The sequence below is a fragment of the Drosophila teissieri genome, chromosome 2R, assembly GCF_016746235.2.
Source record: "Drosophila teissieri strain GT53w chromosome 2R, Prin_Dtei_1.1, whole genome shotgun sequence".
In the NCBI taxonomy this organism is placed as follows: Eukaryota; Metazoa; Arthropoda; class Insecta; order Diptera; family Drosophilidae; genus Drosophila; species Drosophila teissieri.
Genome location: NC_053030.1, coordinates 20,557,696 through 20,578,907, shown reverse-complemented (window position 1 = coordinate 20,578,907; position 21,212 = coordinate 20,557,696). Strand labels below are relative to the sequence as shown.

Here is a 21,212-nt window from a genome sequence, read left to right as displayed (position 1 = left end):
TGTGCCATTGGTAACTGTTGCTTTGGTAAGCACCAGCTTTAATGGCTTTGTGCTCTGGGCTCAAATAAACAGAATTGAAAACAAATTTCGAGAGATTATGGTTGACTTCGAGGGTGTGTTGGTATCTGTTATTACCACTTTGCAACCCACTCGAAAAGGTAATCAATAATTAAAGGAGCATTAAGAAAGGTTTTATTTTAAAATTGAATTTTGGTTTTATTAGTCTATTATATAAGTAAAATAATAAGTAAAATAAATAAATGACACCATTTTAAATCTTTTATGTGTTCAAATTGAAATGAAGAGCATTATCTCTTAAATGTCTTATTTTAGCGCCCATTAACAGGAAGTAACTACTGTTTACTGCCATCTGAATGGGTACTAATTAACTAAGTAAAGCACGGCGATGCCGACGACCATAGACTCTCTTTGGTGCTCTCTTCCTGGCTAAAAGACACACACATTTACACACACGCACACTCGCACATTCAGGAGACCAATCAACAGTTTGCCGTGGTGCGAGGAAAAGCTCGCGGAAAAGCTCGGGAAAAAGAGATGCTGCGACGTCGACAGAGGCGAAAGGCAGCAGCCACAAGTTGCCTTTTCGACATTTGCAACAGTTGCTGTTGAGTGGCTTCGAAAGTCGGACGTGGCGAAAGGTATAGCGCATGGATCCGGAACTCAATCCAGGCGAAACTCTTATCAGTGGATTTAGCCACCATTCTCTGTGTGTGTGTGTGTGTGAGTGCCTGGTCCTGTGCGTGTGTGTGTGTGTGTGTATGTGTGAAAATTGAGGAAAATTGAAAAGGCTTGTAACGGGAAACTAGTTCAAGTGCAGAAGCGCGAAAGTTGCCAGCAACAATGTTGCAAGTGAAAAGTGCAAATTCAAATTTGAAACAGCGAAATGCGAAGACATAAATTATAAAAGTAATCAAATTATAAACTCACTCACATATAGTTGATTTAATTTTTGGCACATGTTTATTAAAATGAAATTTTCGTGGCACAACATGTGTTTCTCCCAGCAACGGAAAGAAAAAGAAAAGTGTTTTAGCGACTACCATAAATTCTAATCCAAAACAAAGCTGAAGAAGAAATGAAAAAATCTCGGCTAATTTTATTCAGATTGGAAAATACGATTATAATCTGACCTTACACACCCGAAAACCAAAATAAAAAAAAGAAAACGTGAAAGTCCCATGGAAATTACCATATGTAATCCACACACAATCGCAGACTTGGAAAATGTGTAAATGTAATAATAACACTGAAAAAAACGAATCTTCTCGTATGAGGAATAAAAGCATTAAATACTTAAAAACAGTTTCTTAGTTTAAATGACATAAAGGACCTGTTGAATAATCTCCAAAATCAGAATTGTGTATATTAAATTATCTTTTATAATTTTCCAAGCATTTTTGTTCTTTGTTATAAACATATTCTGAATTCAACATTTTGTTTGACACGCGCCTTAATACGAATTTCGTTGCCTTCACGCATTTCCCTGTGGTTTTTTCTCATTCACTGACTGTTGTTTTCTCTCCTATTTTTTTGGGGGGATTTCGTGCAAATAAAGTTCTGTTGAAGTGATTTGGGAACAGCATAAAACAACCAGCAACAGGCAACAAGCAACCAGCAAACAATCATCGGCAATCGACAAGGAGGCTGGAAAAAATCACCCGCTCCTCCAGAAAAAGGTAAGTACATGTGTACGACTCTGCGGATGATTCGCCTGATTTGCATTTCAAAGGATTCCCATATACTCCCATATATTCCCATGTTATTATCGTGTCTGGCCGAACGATAATGTCAAGCGGCTCACGCGGCGTATGATTGATTGGGCCCCAGTGAGCGAGTTCCATAATTATGTTAACGTGCGTGGCGAACGGATTTTCGTTTGAATTTTCCAATAAAGCGATTTGATTCGCCGAATTTCGGGATTTGACAAGAACAAAAATGAATTTTGGTTTAATGCGGTGTACCGATAGCTAAAGGTATTGAAGCGAACACAAATTGATGTGTAAATATATATGTATGGTATATGTAAATACATCGCGAATATTCTACACAAAACAAAAGCTTTTTGGTTGAGCGCTTGTGAAAGTACATGCGATAACACCCCGGAAAATATTGAATAAATACAAGTATATCTTTTTGTGTGATTTAACGGCAGTGCCCTTAATTCTGAACGAGAAGATAACGTAAAACACAATTAATAGGAAATTCCTTTAAATTTTGATAAAGATAAATGGGAGTATAGCATAAAGTTTTCGCATAAAAATACATTTTTAAGTTTATCATTCAAGTTAAAGAAGTGATAAGCCGGAATTTTCAATCTGTCTAAACTTGGCCAAAGATAAATCATCTTTCCGTCTACATCAACATGCTCAAATTAGAGTTAACCTTCTGAGCCAAGTTGAAAACTTCATCTGTGCACTCCGCGAAGCGTAAATTACAAGCCATCTTACGAAGATTTCGGCCCTAAGTTGCCAGCATTTTAGTCCTTGTGCAAACTGCTCAACTTGTGAACAGAAGAAACTACAACTTCCGCTGAGTTGGAGCTGGAGTTGAGGCTTGGGTTTAATCTAAAAAGTTTAATTAGCTGATGAAGGAGCTTGTTAACTTGGCCCGGCCGAGCCAATTAGAGCATTTTCCAATTATTTTTGTATGCAATTCACTTCCTTAAATCGCATTTCGGTTGCAATTAAACGGCATTTCCCTCTGCAGACGACCGACTTAATTGGTTTTAATAACTTAAGCCACTTAGAGGCAATTATGAGGCCAGCGCCGAGCTGTGCGCAATAAACATCGCACATTTCCTTCTACACATTTTTTTTTTACAGCCCTCATTTAAATTTCCTGCACATTTTTCGTCCGGATTGTTTGGCCTTTAACAGCTTTCCACTGCCCGGGGCAACAGGCGCAGCTGTTGCGACGCATTTCAGCACCTTGACACCTGTCCGCACCTGAACGTGTTTGCATTCCAGCGTTGCATACTTTGCGGCGCTCGGCGTTCGAATGACTTACCTACCACTTGCCACTCCACTCCGCCACGCTGGATAATTAATGAATGAAATCATTTAAAAGGGCTCGAGTGACTTCTCATTGGCGCAGTCTTAAGCTGCAGCGAACTGATTAAATCACTATCAGCCATGTTTGTGATTTCCAGCCATAAATCATTGCAGCAAGTAGTGCAAACAGCTATCTTTGTTCTTAGCATAACTCTTCTTTGAACTCGCTTTTGTCAATAAATATAATATAATATAATAAAATCAAATGTCTAGGGAAATTAAAGTTGATATAAATAAAAAGCGTGGCATAATCAAAATATAAACAGGACTTGCCAGTCTGTTTTGTTCAGTTTGAGTGCTCTTAAAAGCTGTTTATTTGTATACTTTAAATTTTTTAATTAAATATTCTCAAATGTTAGTCTATCCCATATCCCAAAATATAATAATATTCATCTTCACTTCCCTCGCAGGCGTGAGCTTAAATACACAATTTTACTGCATTGAGGGCGTCGCAGTAAATTGGCATTAAAATTAATAATCTAGAAGAAACTACTTGAAGCAGCCCGCATTTCAGCAACAACAAACATAACCCATATAAAAGTTTTTACTATCAAAAACCCTCGACCGAGTTTTGTTGTTTTTCACTTTGATTTTGTTCCTCCCTTTTTTTTTTTGTATCTCCCCCCGTTTTTTGCAGCTGCACTCGAGCTGAAGAGTTCGCGAAAAAGGGGAGGTTCAGCCTGCGTGGGTTGCAACATTCAACGGTCGCAGGATAGAGGGCAGATTTTAGTTGCGTTGGCATTGACATTTATGCGGATGGGTTGGGAATTGGGCTTGGGTGTAAAAAAAAACTGATTTTTATGGGACTATATTATTTTTACTCGGCAGCGGTTCGCAATGGAATAAATTTCGCGGAAAAGGATGCAGGCGAAACTGTTGAATGGGGCAAATGCTAATTTTGAAATACTTGACGCCACATGAGTGCGAGTTTCAAGGGTCGCGTAAAAGTCAACGAAATGAACTGCTTACAAGTGCCAGGATTTTGATGACATAGTTCATTTTATTTGAAATGAAACAAGTTGCTTGATATGCAGTAGCATATCGTTCTCTACGTCGACAGACAAATGAGTTTCGACCAAAATATTAAGTTCTAGCAGTCACACACATTTTAATATTAGCTTTTCAAAACACGACAAATGGATCTACTAAGTTTGCATCTTCTGCTTTTGGTTTACATATGCTAAAACACGACAAATGTTTTTTGGATTCTGTCCAAAGAGGCTGAGATTCCTCAGTTCTTTTCGATAACCTCTGCTCCACTATCTGCTGGCAAAGATTTAGGGTCTGATAACAAATAGCTAGACCCTCGCGGGTGCAGGCTTTCATCGGATGCAGCTTTTGATTTTCTCGACATTTCGAGATCCTCTGGATGTAGTAGCTTTTCAGTTCCAATCTTTGACGTCGCTTCTGCATTCGCTGCATATAAGGCTTCAATTCGGAGAGTTTTCTCCTAACACAGTTGCATAGGGAGCAGGTTCTCCTAAAGTGCTGCGATGTCTTTTTTTTCACATCCTTAACTTTCTGCACCTTCCTCTTCCTGTTGCACTTCTTGGGAACTTCTTTCACATTAGTCGTAGTATAGTTTTCTAATTTATTGCTTTTAAATAGATCCGGATATGTTTCAAAGAAACTTATTTTGGAGCCGTAAGCCCGCATAAATTCCGATATTAGATCGGAAATGAGTAAAGGTTTTGCTTCAACACTCTTAAGGATTTCATCAACCGAAATCGTTTTCGATGGCAGTCTTATATCTGGTTCCTTCGTAATTCCCGCAATTGGCTGCGTGGCTATAATCGAGCCTAGTGCAGTGGTTTCAGATGCATCCCTTTCCATATTCTTCTCTGCCACTTCAGATGGGTCTCGTTTTCGTAGGCTAATTCTGGAATAGGTAGTTGGCTTAACGAAGGCCAAATTTTTGCCACGCAAGGTCCAGCCGTGGTGGTCGCCACTACGAACAAAGCTTTGCTGGATTTCCCGAATCTCAGTACCAGTATCCGAGTTGGTGACTTGACCTGTGTACAGTGAGACGACTGATTCGTTGAATTTGTTGTGTAAATTCCTGAGGAGTGTTGCATCGCTTGAGGGCAGTCCTTTGGAGATTTGCTCTATGTATTCATTCGAATGTATTGGCGTTGGCAGTTTGCTCAAAAGTTGTGACATACTTTTGGAGACGAAACTCTGTCTCAGCTCCACAGATTTTGCTTCTTCGATGGTCCCCTCAGATTTCGACTTTCTTACACTTGCCTCAGAGCCGTTTGATCGTTGTTTAGATGCTTTTTCTTTTCTTCCCAAAAATGATACGTTTATAGATTCCAATTTGCTCTCGTCCTTTAAAAAATGCAGACTTGAGGTTTTGGGAGGTTTTGAATGTTTAGCATGTTCGTGAACTTTTGGCTTTGCCTTTGAGCCAAATGATCGTTGTTTAGATGCCTTTTCCTTGCTTTTCGAAAATGATACGTTTATGGGATCCAATTTTCTGTCGATCTTTACAGAATGCTGACTTGCCGCTTTGGGAGGTTTTGAATGTTCATGAACTTTTGGAGTTTCGCTTTTAGCTTTTTCTGTATTTTTTGAATCCTTTATTAATTTATGATTCTTAATTTTCCTTGGTAATTGGGAAATTTTAGCTTTTTTGCGCGTTTCCGAAGCTGCCGACGTGGTATCCTCAATTAATTGTGGGGATTCATCGATTCCGAAAATACCACCTTCCTCACTACTTTGATCGGATCTCACAGTTCGTTTGACATATGGGCGATACGATCTGGTAGAACGTCCTGAGCTGGCGATACTTTCCAGACTTGGATGGTATGCCAATATCGTACCAGATGTCGGTTTCCCGAAAGAACGCCTGCTATGTACCGATTTTGTTCTTCTTTTACTACTACTTCTTGAACTCAAATTTTGTATCTTCGAGGTTTTTCTGGGGTCTGGCATCTTCGAGGTTTTACGAGGGTTTTGTATCTTCGCGGTTTTACTGGGGTTTTGTATCTTTGAGATTTCACTGGGGTTTTGTATCTTTGAGGTTTTACTGGGGTCTTTATGAGTTCTATTTTTATCTGCTATTTTTGTGTTATTTTTTCTTGATTCGCTTTCGCCTTTTAATTTGTTTATAGACTTCTGCCGAGACTTTCGTTTCCTTGTCAATGACACATGCTGTTTTTCAATATTATCTTCTTCCTGTTTTGGAAGTACCACTAGAGGTTGTAGTTTGGTGAGTTTTTGTAGCCGATGTAGCTTTTTGTGCATTTCCTCTTTCAAATAGGGATCATCAGACTTCTGTAGCATTTGATCAACTTGCAGCTCTTGACGTTTCCAGGAATGCCATTGTTCTGGTGTGGAAAACTTGCGCATATCAAAATATTTCTGAACTTTTGAACGCTTTGCTGAAGTTTTCTTTAGTGAAACGGAGCCTTTTGCGTTCCGGAAACAGGACACCAGCTCCTGATAAATGTGCTCATCTAAATCAACTCCTGGCGGCAATTGTTGTCCATTGAGTGGCAACTTTAAGTCCACAGTAAGTTGAGTTTTGTTTGGAGCCACCATTCTAGCGTTCTGTTCGATGCGCCTGCGAATGCCCGTCAGTCGCTCCTGACAGCCGCTAGCATAGTAGCTCCAAGTGGCCCGGAACACCGAGTCCCTGTTTGGTGGCCAGTCCATGGTCCGTAGCAGAGGCGATAGTCCCTGGATCTTGTCACGCAGACAATTTCGATCCAGCAAACGGGTGCTCTTCAAAATGTTCATGGTCAAGGCACTAATAATTTTTTGGTTAGGATTGAAAGATATTTATGTAGGATTTTTAAATGACTAATAACATAGTTTGGCATACTTGCTTGACAATTTGATAAGTTCATTGCCTTTTCTGGATAGCGCTATTAATTCAATGACCAAATATACAAGTATTTACTTTCCTAACAGTTCTGCCAAGGCAACTTGGATTTCAGAATTTCTCCATTAACTTTATTATCAAACCATTTTGGAGGGTAATGGTAATAAACCAAATTTATTCAGTATCGTCAGTATGAACACCTTGTTCGACAGTAAAAACATACTAAATGCATCATGCGTTTAAATGTTTGGTTGATTCTAGAGCCACTCAGTTTGGCATCTAACTTAGTTTCTCCCCTTGCATCTGGACAATTGCAACCAATGTTCGACAAGACTTCCACAAAGGTTCAACGTAACCAAGCATTTCTTCAGTTCGTGGCGCATCTTGCCAACATTATGATTGCAACTAGTTCCAGATTTAGCAAATGATTTAGGTTCTGTATCTGTAGAGTACTGTTTTTCCTTCTCGGCCATTTTCAGATAGTACTTCTTCAACTGCTCGCGATCCTGACGCCTCTTCATCTCAATCATGAATGGTTGGTCGGGTGCGTTCTTTGGTCTACTGAAATCACATAGTTCACATCTGTTTCGGTTGACTTCTGTCTGACAGGACACAGTTTTCTTGCGAGTTCTGCGTTTCCGCGGACAGATTTCGAACCTAAACAAGTGGTACTTATATGGTTTCGCAAAACAGGTGGGTCTTTTACACGACCCAGTTACACAGTACTTCTTTTTAAGCTGCCTTCTCGGTGCACGTTGTAGATTTAGATTCTTTTCTTTTATCCTTATACGTTTAGTCCTGGGCTTTTCTACACTCGACGAAGGTACTTTGACATAGGGCTGAATGCTATGCGTGGACTCGAAGTCCTTTGCGTACGTTTGTATATCAAGTGGTCCAAAATCATAGAGATCGGTGGCCCCAGGACTAAGAAAGGTCCTTTCCAATTTTGGTAGCCACGACATGGAGAATACTTGATCCCATGGTGTCACACTGTTGCGCTCGAAATCAATTTCCAGTTTGGAGTTATCTGGAGGCTGTGTTGTAGTGGCATTCGCATCTTTAGTCACGGTATTTCTTTTGGATCGATACTTTGCCCTAGAACCTAGTGACCCCGTTGGAAAAAGTGAGCTAGATTTTAGATTTTTAAATTTACTAGTCCTAAGTTTTTCAAGGAAATCATCGACAGAGTTAAAGTTCTTTAGACTCTTTTTTCGAGATTGTCTTCGGGGCGGGGAAGTTTTTGAATAATTCTTAAGCTTAGTTTTAGTTTTCAGGTTCGTTGTTGAGGTAGTGGATTTTTGAGGATTATTCAAGGAATTCAAGGAACTATTGTGCACCTTCCTGTTTACCAGAAATTTATGTACATTTCTTGCTTCTGGCACTTTTAGATGTGGACTATAGATTTTACGGATATAACCACCCGCTGCCTCTCTAAAGTTTTTATTTTTGAAATTCTTTGAGGGATTACTGATTTTAGGCTCCGTTGAGTTTATAAAATAGCGTTGCGGCTTTTTAGATCCACTAATTGTGCTGTTTGATTTGCTTGCTAAATTGTTGAATGTTAAATCCAAAATGTTTCCGGGATTTTCTTGTGAGACGTTTTTTTGCCAAAATTTCTTTGGCGGATTGTCTAGTGCAGATTTTCTAAGCTTGGTGGAGCCAGCAGGTATTCTATGACATCCCCGGTACAATTGCTCATAACCCTTTACCAAATTGGGCAATTCGGGTTCCTCTGTTATCCTCAGATAGTTCCTCGTTGCTTCCAGTTTCTTAACAAAGGTGGAAACAGGTGGACACCATGATTGAAGAGGACTGGAGTACTGTCCCAGATTGGGGGACAACTTTCGGAGACCTTCAGCGGTCGCAGAGGCGATGCCACGTCTAACACTCCACATGATAATAATTTATTTACGGAAATTAACAATGGAAAAACGCTGAGAATCCTATGACTCGGAATTTTGGTTATAGCTGGCATACGGATGTATGCTTTGATTAATGCCTCCAAGCTGTTGATTCCCAGCCATCATTGCGGGGATTTCAATCTAGAAAGAGGATTTGAGGTGGTTTCAATGAGGAATACCGACAAACTTGTTCATAACATTGGCAGGAGAAAAACTGAATTATCCTTTGAAAGAAATAACTTGTATTATCCTGAAAAACTTGTAATATCCTTTTTATATATAACAAAAAGTCAACTGAGTTGGCAGCAAGTCAAATCTATTTCCCCAATTTTGTCATTTATATTAGGGTGACAATTAAGCCAAGGAAAATACACCGCAAGCTTCTACTTAAGCAAAAGTTCACTCCGTTGTGGAAAAAACAATGTCAGGCTTTAATTATTTGATTGCGCGTCTATGTATGTGTGAGCGGCACTCTGGCGAAATTAAAATATTCACTTTCCACCGCTTTTCCGTTCAAACTTTAGAATGCAGGCAGATGCCTGGCGACGCAGCCTTCCGTTTTGTTTTCCCATTTCCCATTTCCCAAGAGCGTTTCCCATGTGCGCCGCCCACACTCGCAACGAGAATAAGAATAATTGTTGTCTGTCCCTACCTTGAATCGCATTTCTATGCACATTATGGCCGCGACAAAGCCCCAAAATGCCTAAGGGAAGCCGCAATTCTAAGCGAGTTGCTTTGGCCAACTGGGGAAAATATCAAGGTGCACGCAAAGAACTATTTTATATTTAGCAAACTGAACTGGACAAGTTTAATTTTCAGTAAAGTAAGTTTAATTTGCTGTAAAATATTGTTTTGTTAGGCGTCTGGCTAAAAGTTCACATTAAATATTGTAATTCCCACAGGTTATTGCACCACACTATATTTAGCTCCTCTCAGCTTGTAATTATCACATTGCTTAAATGAGAATGTCTATAGATGGCTATACATCTGTGAATAATTATTTTTTATGTTTGACTGAAAACAAAAGACTCAAATACCCTTGCAAAGTTCAAGTTCCGACACAGTTATGGTCGTGATCAGATGGGATGTAAAAATTAATTCCCCATACAAAACGACACTGGAAAAAGCAGAGTTAGGCTGCATTAAATGAAATAGAAACATTAAAAATATTTAAAGAATTTTGAAGTTCTTAAATACTGATGATCCTTAAGTATATATATAATTTATAGCATTTTTCCAAGTGCTAATAAGATAGGTGTACATATGGCTGTCTGACATCATAGTTAATAGCTTTTAGCAGCACTTTATCGCTAAGTTGCTATTTGTGTTAATATTTTTTTTTTTTTTGGGAAAACAAACGAAGCTGCAAGCTGCTTGTTTATTTACTCCTCGTGTGTGTTTGTGCATAAAACATAAATTCCCAGCGAATCGCATTGGATGCTAAAATAACACAGCTGTCGATGCTTCTACTACAATCCGAATTTGAGCAAAAAAAACAAAAAGAAAAAGGGACAGATAAAAGTGATTTGTTTAAGTCAATGGCAATGGGGCTATAAACAAAGCGGCAGATATTATAAGATTAACATCGCTCTTCTGCTTGATGGACTGTCGAAGTCGCTGAACACCAAGTGTAAACATTTGTAGGTCGTTGTTTAGCAATTAATTTAAATATTAGCATTACCAGGCAAAAGTAAATGTCGACTTCTCAGCGCGTGGCAAATAAACAATTCTCACAGTAAACAGCAAATTAACAGACCATAATCATAAAAAGCGGTTAAAATAATAACCAAAAGAGGTTAAATTTAGTGAAATATTATAATTTGGCAATAAAATAAAATCATTGTTTCAAAAATATATTAAATTTACTTCATTTTGCTATGATCCACTTTAGAAGATGACAATTAATTGTGAAATAGCATTCATGTCCTGCTGCGGTTTTCCAATTATCTAAATATGGTGGGAAACCTTATGGCGTTTCAATTAAACATGAATTTCCCGCGGTTAACCTAATTCGCATTGAAAACTGCGGCAAAATGCGAGGATGCTTTTCCACAATTTAATGCATTCAAGTGCCGCCGCTCCCGATTTCCCGCTACCAATTTCATTTCCATTTCCATTACGCATTGAATCCGAGTCAAAGCATAATTGCAAACAATTAGCATGCTCCAGGACTCAGGAGGACTCAGGACCCAGGACGCTTGGCATCCATCGAAACCTGATGGAGAAAATGCCAATAATGATGATGTTCTATTATGCTAGGAGTACACACTTGACAGTGCTTTGTCATTCGCATTGTGGTTGGTGGGCTGCGTTATTCGCGGCTTGGAACCTCAGGTCTAAATCAATATCGAATTTCACGCATGTCAGCCAAGGCAAACATATCCATATGCTTGTTCTGCACACAGCGCGGGCCAAGATATTAGATTGCTGATTATTAAAAAAAAAATTTAAATATTATTTAACTCATTTAAAAGTTATTAGCAATATTTATTTGTAATACAGGGTATACACATGCCTTTTTCAAGATTAATTTTAATACATTTTATAGCCGTTTTACATAAATACATGTTGAACTTTTATTCCGATATCTACATACATCTACATTCCTATAAATCTACATTGGTTGCAATATATTTGACATGATACGATTATCATATGTTACAGTGACTGGTCTTGTTCTTGTCCAGACCAGCTGCACTATTTCATTTATTATTTTTTTGGCACAAGGCAGGCAATATTAGACTTGGTCCCCCTCCATTGTTTATACGTACATGGAAAAAAATAACACCAACCAATATGATTAAATTTGCTTCTAAAAAAAAGCCTTTTTTGGTAATCAATGTCCTAATAATTTTTTTATAGATAATTCATATGTGCTTTTTGATTGAAAAATGTGAATACACTATCAAAATGTACCACATATTGTAATACAAAGTTTATGCATTTCCCCTAGAAATAAAACATTTCTTCTTACTGTAATAACAAGAATTTTTTTAATAGGCTTCACTTTCAGCCAGGCCGAGTGATGTTTATATACAGCAGATTATAGTTCAACAGATCGGACATTTGTGTACATGTATATAGTACATATTTGTAGTAGAAAGTGCATTGTTGCAAGGTCGGTTTACACAATTGCCTTCTACGTCAATTTGTTTGGCTGCTTTGCATTCACGTCTGATTGACTTTTTAATGGGCTTCGCAATTGATTGAATGGAAATTTCACAGAAATTAAGCAATCAATTGCGCAGAATACGAATTTGGTTTAGAATGGCATTTTACCATCTGCTTATCACGAACATTTGCAACACTTGTTTCCCTAATCAGCGCCAAACTCTTTTCAAACCCATTATGTACATTTATTACACACATGCACTGGATGGCAGAATGTATGCTAATATGCCAAGTAGCCAGGCAAATATTTTCTCAAACCCTTAAACCAAAACGGAGCAAAGTCGGCAACATTAATGGCAAATAAAACAGCAAACAGCCAAAGTCCCTCAGCAAAAACAGCATATGGGAAAAACGACCCAAAGCCAAAGCCAAAGTTATGCCTAAGTGGCGGCTTTTTGCTTCGCCCCACAAGAAATGAGAAACACCAAAATTTTCTTGCCCCGCAGCTAGGAAAATAAATTAAAGGGACTCGCAAACTTTTCGCCTTGCTCCGTATTTTTGTCTATTTTTTAATTTTCCTACAATTTACCCGCATAAATAGGTGCAAGCAAAAGTAAGGAGGAATGTCCTGTGGCCAGGTCTAATGATTGAAAAAAAAAAAAGGAAGAAGTGATAAAAAAAGAAACTGTGGGCCAGTCCACAACCAGCTCGTCGTTCCCTTCGTTTCGAGCATAATAACATTTTATAACGCTCAAACGTGTATTTACTTTCCTTGGGGTTATTTACTTAAATCCTCTCAAAGCCAAAACGCCTTCGCCGCAAATTGTCCGTTCTGCTGTAATTTAATTTGAATTCTGCTGAAAGTTTACACCAGTTGCAGTACACACAAAATACGGTCATAAAATATGCAACTTTGAAAAGAAATAAAAGAGTCCTGTTCCTGCCAACAAAAGAGATTAAATTGCGTAGCCGTGTCTTGTCAACATTGGCCCCCCATTTTCGTTTTTTGTTTGGGCGCATTGAACTTGTTTCTGCCGCAGATAATATAGAATGTAGCCGTTTTATTTGGCTGGCATGAGTTTCCTTTTCTTTTTGATTTGAATATGTGTGTGTGTGTATTTTGCAGGTATATAATCATGAGTTTTTCTTTCTGCAAATCAATCCAATTAGCGATTGCACATGCCGCTGTTGATTGCAGAAGGAAACTCAGTTTCATCACGTATACGTCGTGTGGCGCGAGATGAAGCAGTCATAAAAATCTATTAAAAATCAATTTGTTTGCGGCAGCTGTTGTCTTCTGCTAATCCGCAGTCTTGAACTTTATCCGCATCTAGTGGATGTTTAATTAAAGCCCTCGACTCGGCAAAAGCCCGAAAATTAATAAACGCAACACGTGCAGCGGTTTTGTTGCCTGTTTTGCCACGGTTTTTCTTCATCTATTTTTCCTCAATACTCAATGTGTGGGTGGGTGGGAAATGCCAAGGCCTCCTGGACATGGGCAATCGCAAAGTTTGTCGAGCAAACCGCTTTGAAGTCTAATAGGATTAGTTCGCCCAGTTGTGGGCGTGTCTGTATGACAAATAAACGCCCTTCTGCGACTGTGTATCTGTATTTCTTAGCCATAAATAATATTCAATAATGCTGAGCAAATATTTGGCATGCGAATATTCCTAGACGAGGATTTCTTCTTCATATCAGTAAATATTTATCATATCCTGGCTGGCTTGAGGCCAACGAGGACGAGTAATCTATTTTTTCCATGAAAAAGTAATGAATGAAAATGTGTAAAATTCCTTGGTTGCCCCCGGGCTGTAAATTTCGATTATTAGCAATATTAAAATATTACCAAAAGTATACTTAATCTACAATTCACTCTAATGAATGAATGCTTGCATATCTACTTAATATCTCACAAATATCTTTTAGATTTCTGCTTGCAAATATTATATTTATTTGGTAAAATGTAACTGAAAACGATAAAACACCACAAAAACGCGCACAAGTTTAGTTAGTTATAAATTAAAAGAAAAGGAGAGTCAAAATTCCAAGAGTTGTTCCGTTTTCAAGTCCGTTTCCAATGGCTGCTTCAAAGAAGCCCTGCTAGTTGCAGCAATCATCTAGGCCTTGTCAATCACGCGATCATTAAAGACAATCTTCAAATCGGTCTTGGCCATGTTGCCAAAGGCGCCGACCAACTGGGCGAGATTGGCATTGGGCAGCCGCCTGTCGAACGGATAGCCCATGGTGCGTCTGTCAGGATACAATTTGTCCTTCAGACCGCAGAACGAGTAAGCCGTGCTGCAGGCATCATTGGGTCTAATGGGCGACGAGGAGACAAGGAGACCGACTGTCAGCTGATGATGGGAAATTGGTGGGGTTTATAGCACTCACGTTTTGGGCTGCTCAACGGCGTCCAGCGAGTAATCGGAAATCATGACGAACAGGTCGAAGAGCATGCCCTGGGCATTGCCCTTGGGCAGCAGGAGATGCTGTGGCCACCCACATCCGCAGAACCTGAAGCGTGCCAGCTCATCGGCGGCCTTGGGCTGATAGTCCGCTCCAACCGGGCGGAATGAGCGCTCGAAGGGAATGGCCACCGAGGACTCCGTCGACTGGCGGCGGATGGTGTTCTCACCCGGCACCACTGGGGATTAATTAAAGCATGTTAATAAATCATGGGAGGTGTCAAAAATATATTAGATAGGAAGTTGATGCTGTGAGTACTTACAATCCACTGTGAACTTGTCCATTTCGATGGCCATCAGTCGCTGTTCCTCCAGAGCCAGTGGCTGATTACGCTCATCCACCTTGGGGCAGATGAAGATGCGGCAAGTGCCCGTCCGCCTAGCTCCATTATTGGTCACATTGAAGGTGTAGGTGAAGGGCGCGTTCTGGAGATGGGTGAACGAGGCAAAGATGTTGCCATCGGCCGATGGACCAAAGTCCAGGCCAGCTGCCAAGTCGGCACTCGACTTCTGCCAGTAGGTCACCAGGGTGTTGGCCGTGGTATTGGACTTGCCGATCTTGGCCTCAATGTAGTCCACAGTGACGCCATCGAATTTCAGTTCACTGGCATTGTATGGGTCCAAGCGGGTCTTGAACTTGTTGAACACCGAGTCAATGAATCCGTGCCACCTGTAGAAGATGGGGTCCCTCATGGCCGTGGTCACATCGCCCATCACACCGAAGTCCTCCAGGTGACGGTTATCGGGATCGTGGGCAAAGGAGATCAGGTTGTGCCCCTCGTTGTGCAGATTGCCATAGAAATTATAGTTGATGGATAGACTTGGGATGGCCTCAACCATGTTGCCCAGAATATCTATGCCCCGAACAGCGTCCAAGGGCGTACGATTGCCAGAGGTCTAAGGATTATAACAAAACAATGTGACTTATACTGTATAATCCAAGGGGGCCATACTCACATCTTCAACGTATCCTTGATCAATGGCAGCCAGGACGCGATCGCGCCAGCGCTCCACATCGGAGATCTCCACACGCCCATCCTGGCGATCCACGTCCCTCAGCTTCTGGTTGGTCACTCGGGCGGGATAGGTGCGATTGTTCGTGCTGGACAGGATCTTTGGGAAGTAGCCCTCGGGTATCTCCACGCGCAGGTTGTTCAGCGGCAGCACCTTCTTCAGATTGTTGCAGAAGCGCTCCACATTGTAGCGCGCCAGGATCTGGTGGTGCATGTAGTAGAAGAGCTCGCCACGGCGATCCTTGTTGACCACCTCCGTGGGCCCGGTGCCGGGATAGACCAGGTGCCAGTGCCAGTGGTGGCTGTTCACGCCGATGTCCTCACGGAAGTACGCCAGACGCTGCTCGTCCTCGCGGTCCGAGGCCGTGTAGTTCTGCGGAATGTCCACATTGACACGTTGCCCGCTCTCCCCGATGACAGAAGCCTCCTGGCGCGCATCCTGCGATCATAAACATTAAACAATAAACACACCATTAACGACTTGGACTGGTCAAGTGGGAACTTAATTACCCTGAAGGCGGAGGGCTCCACAAAGTTGCTGGGAAAGACCTGCGAGATGTTGGTAATGGGCACTTCACGCGTATCCTGGCGATGGGCCACGGCCACGGCATAGGCGTACTGGAACAACACCGGATTCACACGATCCCTGAAATAAACATATATATAATACAATACATAGAAGAGTTATATTAGTACTCACTTGGTGTAAACGCAAAGCGACACAAATTGCCGGAGATTGGGAGCGCCCATGAAAAGAGTGACCAGCTCACTGGCGATCCCCCGATGCAGATTGTTGAACAGGGAAAACTGATCCTTGAGACCAACCTTCTTGGCAAAGTCCAGACTGGGCACGTTGGCCAGCTCCTGAATGGGGATCTTCAGGTCCACGTCCTTGGAGAATCGATTGCCCACCTCCTCGGTGTCATTGCGATAGCGATCCGTGTAGAAGGAGTCGGGCAGTTCCAGCACCGTTTTCCCGGAGTCACGGGTGGTGAAGGCCGGTTCCAGTGGTCGCTGGAACAGCAGCTCCAGGGCTTTCAGATCCGTGTTAGTCATGGCTTTCTCTCTCTACGAAACTACACTCAACTTCACTCAACGTCGCCTGTTGGGGAACTGTGATTTTTTCCAGGAAGCCGTGGGCATTTTATAGTTATCTGCTGGTCCGAAAATTTAATTTTTATTAAGTTTTCTTATCAAGTTGCAACCACAAACTGCATTGGTCGAGCCTTGTTTCTCACAAACTCAAACTCTGTGGTTTTGCTGTGGTTTGTCTGGAAAAAGCAGAAAGTGCAATGCCGCAAAAGTTTCTATGCCGCAAAATGATAAGAGAAATACTGTGCTCCCTAATCGCTGCCCAAAAATAACATACAATTCTTTAACTTAAGTTGTATGCATGAAGTTAAACGCCATCGAACGTGAAATACTTGTTATACTGCATTGTTCAATAATTCGGCACTGTTTTGCCAATTAATTATTTTGAAGTTTTTTAAGAGTTATTAGTTCCGGAGAGGCAGCTCAAATTGAGTTTTGTTGTCCTTGCCGAAAAGTACCAGAGAAACCTTTTTGCGACCACGCGAAATAGAACTCGCAAAGTAAAACAAGGTAAACAGGCCGAAGGCCACCGGAAAAGCTTCTTATTCGCATGGAAATAACACCGACTACTTGCTCAACAGGCTGCCACGCCCACCACCTACCGCCCAAAGCCATAAATTTGGCTTGGAGCAGAGGGCTCGTCCTGCGACATGGCCCATAAATTTGGTATTCGGCACAGCAGCAAGTAACTAAGAACTAACTGGCAGTGGCTTTGATGATTAAAGTATCTATACTGTAAATCAATTTTTGTCGCTTCGCCCGCCGTCTGGCCAAAAGAGCGATGCTGTTGGCCAGAAAGCAAAGCGAATGGCAAAACTTTTGGCCATTGTCAATAATAAATGTTGCCTGCCTGCCGACTTTGGCGTTGAAATGTGTGCGCATTAATCTGTGAAATTGACAGCAACAAAAACGAGCGTAGCAAGTTTGCATAAATGTGCGGGTTTCTGGGGGCAAAATTGAAAAGATGAATTTTCACAACTTCTGCACTCTGGCCATAACGACGTGAAAATGGCTTTTATGCTCGACTTTGTTTGCTAATGTCGATGCTCCAGCAGATACACAATCTTAGATCTATGAACTACATCTTCTATTTTTACTTTAAATTGCTAAGATTTTTAGTATCTTTGAAAACACATTAATAGTAATATACATTACAGAGTATTTTGGAGTTGGCTTTTCCTAGAAAACACTTGACGCTGTTCGCTTCACGCAAATATTTATCCAGGCCATGCAATTTTTCATTGAATATTCAACGACAGCCATGGCAAATGTGCTCCAGATTCAAGATTCCAGATTCCAGCCGAAAAGACAAACTTGCTTTAATTAATTATAAATTGTGGCAAAGTGTGTGCGTCTCAGTACTTGGCGGTGTGAATCGAATTAGGACGAAGAAAGGCCAACGCCAATGCTTTTTCGCCAGGACACGTGCAGACTTTGCTTTCCACCGGCGAAACAAATAAAAAAAAATAAAACATTTTTCAAAAGTGTGGGCGTGGCAGTTTTGGGCGGTTTGTGGGCGCTAGAGTGGGCGTGGCAAAAAGTTGTTTGGCAAATCGATAGAAATGTACAAGACTAATACAAAAATGAAAAAATATCAAAACCTTTTTCAAAAGTGTGGGCGTGGCAGTTTTTGGCGGTTTGTGGGCGTTAGAGTGGGCGTGGCAACATGAATCGACAAACTTGCGCTGCGTCTATGTCCCTGGAGTCTGTATTCTTAATCTCAACTTTCTACCTTTTGTAGTTCCTGAGATCTCGACGTTCATACGGACAGACGGACAGACGGACAGACGGACAGACAGACGGACGGACAGACGGACATGGCCAGATCGACTCGGCTACTGATCCTGATCAAGAATATATATACTTTATATGGTCGGAAACGCTTCCTTCTGCCTGTTACATACTTTTCAACGAATCTAGTATACCCTTTTACTCTACGAGTAACGGGTATAAATATGCAAAACTTTTTACCAACAAGCTTGAAAAACCACGCAACTTTGTAAAAGGCGGCAAGCACTCTTCCTGCATGGCTTTATGGGCGAAAGTCTGGGCCATAAAAAGGATTGTGGGTATGCCTTAATTACCCGCTGGCTTCAACTTTACATTTTGGCTTAAGCACTCTGTGGCCAGGTTCGAAAACACATGCCTTCAAACTATTCATTAGTTTGGGGGCCAACCGCAGGAATTTGCGGCTGTGTGTTATCAAAATTTCCAGTGGGCTTCGCTTTCAATTGTTTGCCCACTTGGGCACGAAACTGATTAATGTTTCATGGCTCTAATCTGTTGGCAACTTATCAGCTCCGTTGATGTGTGGGTGGGTTTCCATAAGCAGGGTAATGGCTTGAAATGTGTGTCGAAATTGAGTGGCTATGTTTTGTTTTTTATCTAAAATAAAGTGTAATATTTGTAGTTTTCTAGTATGTATTAATTGTAATTCGTGTAATTTTTGTATTTAAACTTTGGCTTCTAAAGCTTCACTGCCAAACTTTAGCTAGTTCCTTAATTTTCTCTTATGAATTAAATAAACCCATTTATTGACAACAGAGTTCCATGGCTTAACTTGCCGCCTTGCCGCAGAACTGTGTGGCAGCAGCAACTCGGCCAATTAACAGTTGGCCTTAATTAGTTTGGGTTTCTTGGCCCCAAAACTCATGAGTTGGCCAGTGGATTCCCTCGGTCATCAGATGAAGTGACAGGCGACTTTGCCAAACTGAGACACACATGCAAATCCCTGACATCTAATTAAAAATCATTCCTGAAAGGCAGGATCCAGCTGATCCTGGAAAGGAGAAGTGGGCCGAAAGTGACAGTGGGCGGGAAGAAAGAGTGTGAGTGATTAATAAAGGGTGCGAGTGAGTAATCTACTTAGGCAGAAAAAGGAAAGCTTTTTTCTTTAAAGGGTATTCTTTGGTTCATAGTGGCACGATACTGAATTCCTCGTTCTGAATTCCCCGTGGGCCTTTTTGCTGATGACAATTTGCGATGTGTAGTTGCACCATTCCCTGTGGCAGCTGCAACACATGACCCGCCGGAAGAGCAGTCAGTTCACATTTACCGGTGACTGCCACCCACTGGGTGGGTAACTGTTACAAATCACCAGCTGACGACAATGTCACATTTCTCACTTCATTTCGTTTTCCGCCCAGACAGAAAGACAGACGGACAGACAGACAGGCAGACAGGTGGGCGGCATGGGTGGGTTATTAGTTGCCCAGTGCCTCGTCATCAGTCAAATGGCAAATTGCGGCAGCTGGTTTCAGTTTGTACCGCTCCAAACGCCAGTCGAACACACTCAAATACAAGCAAACTCAACCAGTTGCCGCCACAATGTGGCTCTATATGCACTGCGAAAAAATAGTAGGTTGTATTGTGCATGAAACTAAGATACAGATAGTTTATTCTTCCAACTTTTGTAGCTTTATGGCTCCAAAGAATTATGCAGAGAAATGAAAATAATAAGGTTCTGATAAAAGTGATTGCATTGTATATTGGCAGTGCTATGCACTTTTTCTCCCAGTGCACATCCATCTGTCCGTCTCAGTCTGTGCGCAGGTAATTGAACAACATTTGTGGAATGACATGGAAAGAATGGACAGTGAGTGGAAAGGTAGCGACGGCAATTGCAACAAACAGGAGCGACATCATCTGGCTGAAAGACTGCGAAAGAGACGGAGACAGGCGGGTAGAAAGAGACAGAGAGTGTTGTCCGGGTGTCAGATGATTTTCTGCGATATTAACTCAATGGCCATATGCTCACCTGTGCAGATTTGTCATACGCACACGAATGTTAGGCGGCCTTGCAGAAGGCACTTTCATTACGGCCAAAAGATGTCAAATGCGCAGTTAGACAGGTACAAGGTGAAAGAAATATATTAATTCTTTATTCTGGATTCCGATTTTAAAGAGCAGATACGACCTTTTTCATCTTATTATTTCCCTGTAAATACTTTTCTCTACTTGTGCCGCTTCTTCTCGCCTATCAGCTGAACACGTGCCACCAGGTAGCCGCTGATCCACCTGAGTGCCTGCTGTTTGCTCTGGTAACTGAGCTCGATGTGCACGGGGGTCTCCATGTCCACGGCGGGCAGGAGGTTCAGGTCCAGCCGGAATCCCCTGATGTAGTAGTTCAAGTTCGGCTTGAAGGGGCACTGTTTGGGGAAGTTGCTGAAACGCTCCATGATGCTGCGGCCCAGGCGCATGAGGGGCACCTGATTGCGATTGGCCAGCAACTGGCAGCCATCGGTGGTCACATTGAGCAGGACGAAATCGGGCAGAGGTCGCCGGCGTGGCAGGATGATTTTCATAAAGAAATCATGTTCGGCAACAGGTTGCTTGAGCTTGAACTCCATGTGCCACGTGCGGCGTTTGGTACTTTTGCTAACGCCACAGTTGAACTCCTTAAGGATGCTGGAACTAATATCCTCGCTGCTGCATGTAAAATTATCCGTTTGCAGCTCAAAATTATTCTGAGTAATAACGCAAGACTTCAGCTGCAGAAATCGAATATACTCAATGTGCTTATTATACGCACCTTGGCCTCCGCCTCCGATTTCCAATTAGAAAGCCAGTACAGGCAAATCACCATCCAAAATGCAGCCGTCTCTGGTTTCAGCTCCATCCTGCGCGTGGCTGCGAACAAACCGCTCAAATTATGCAATTCAATTCAACTAGACTTGATGGCCAAATGCATACTCCAAATGGGAGTTTACTGGCTCAAACCGAAATCTGCTGAT

The 21,212-nt window shown here is 41.5% G+C and overlaps 5 protein-coding genes across 5 annotated transcripts in view; 1 reads left to right on the top strand and 4 right to left on the bottom strand.

Moving 5' to 3' along the window:
- Window positions 1-1,643: 1,643 nt before the first annotated feature.
- LOC122615186 (potassium voltage-gated channel subfamily H member 4) overlaps window positions 1,644-21,212 on the top strand; it is a 51,244-nt gene continuing 31,675 nt past the window's right edge. The window contains exon 1 of the mRNA XM_043790129.1: window positions 1,644-1,697. The gene's annotated coding sequence lies outside the window, so the exon portion shown is untranslated. The remainder of the gene's footprint in view (window positions 1,698-21,212) is intronic.
- On the bottom strand, window positions 4,086-6,962 carry LOC122614514 (the record flags this gene model as incomplete). The annotated part of the gene is made up of 2 exons (XM_043789078.1): window positions 4,086-6,822; window positions 6,898-6,962. Coding segments are annotated over 2 exons (2,694 nt in total), but the record flags the coding sequence as incomplete, so codon positions are not given.
- LOC122615189 lies at window positions 6,710-8,903 on the bottom strand. The gene has a single exon (XM_043790131.1). It carries the CDS (start codon window positions 8,790-8,792, stop codon window positions 7,182-7,184), a length of 1,611 nt encoding a protein of 536 aa, XP_043646066.1. The 5' UTR covers window positions 8,793-8,903; the 3' UTR covers window positions 6,710-7,181.
- Window positions 13,837-16,483, bottom strand: LOC122615188 (phenoloxidase 2). Its single transcript, XM_043790130.1, has 6 exons — window positions 16,088-16,483; window positions 15,898-16,033; window positions 15,332-15,826; window positions 14,638-15,271; window positions 14,301-14,553; window positions 13,837-14,225 (listed from the first exon to the last, which is right to left on the bottom strand). The coding sequence occupies exons 1-6, from the start codon at window positions 16,441-16,443 to the stop codon at window positions 14,027-14,029; spliced, it is 2,073 nt and encodes a 690-aa protein (XP_043646065.1). The 5' UTR covers window positions 16,444-16,483; the 3' UTR covers window positions 13,837-14,026.
- On the bottom strand, window positions 20,433-21,097 carry LOC122615190. The gene is made up of 2 exons (XM_043790132.1): window positions 21,011-21,097; window positions 20,433-20,945 (listed from the first exon to the last, which is right to left on the bottom strand). Exons 1-2 carry the CDS (start codon window positions 21,095-21,097, stop codon window positions 20,433-20,435), a joined length of 600 nt encoding a protein of 199 aa, XP_043646067.1.

Excerpts from the sequence above, each read along its gene's own strand:
- LOC122615189 (XM_043790131.1), bottom strand. The coding sequence starts at position 8,792 with ATGTGGAGTGTTAGACGTGGCATCGCCTCTGCGACCGCTGAAGGTCTC.
- LOC122615188 (XM_043790130.1), bottom strand. The coding sequence starts at position 16,443 with ATGACTAACACGGATCTGAAAGCCCTGGAGCTGCTGTTCCAGCGACCA. Across the intron at positions 15,827-15,897 it reads TGGAGCCCTCCGCCTTCAGG|GATGCGCGCCAGGAGGCTTC; the intron begins GTAATTAAGTTC and ends TTATGATCGCAG. Across the intron at positions 15,272-15,331 it reads ATCAAGGATACGTTGAAGAT|ACCTCTGGCAATCGTACGCC; the intron begins GTGAGTATGGCC and ends TATAATCCTTAG.
- LOC122615190 (XM_043790132.1), bottom strand. The coding sequence starts at position 21,097 with ATGGAGCTGAAACCAGAGACGGCTGCATTTTGGATGGTGATTTGCCTG. Across the intron at positions 20,946-21,010 it reads AATCGGAGGCGGAGGCCAAG|AATAATTTTGAGCTGCAAAC; the intron begins GTGCGTATAATA and ends GTTATTACTCAG.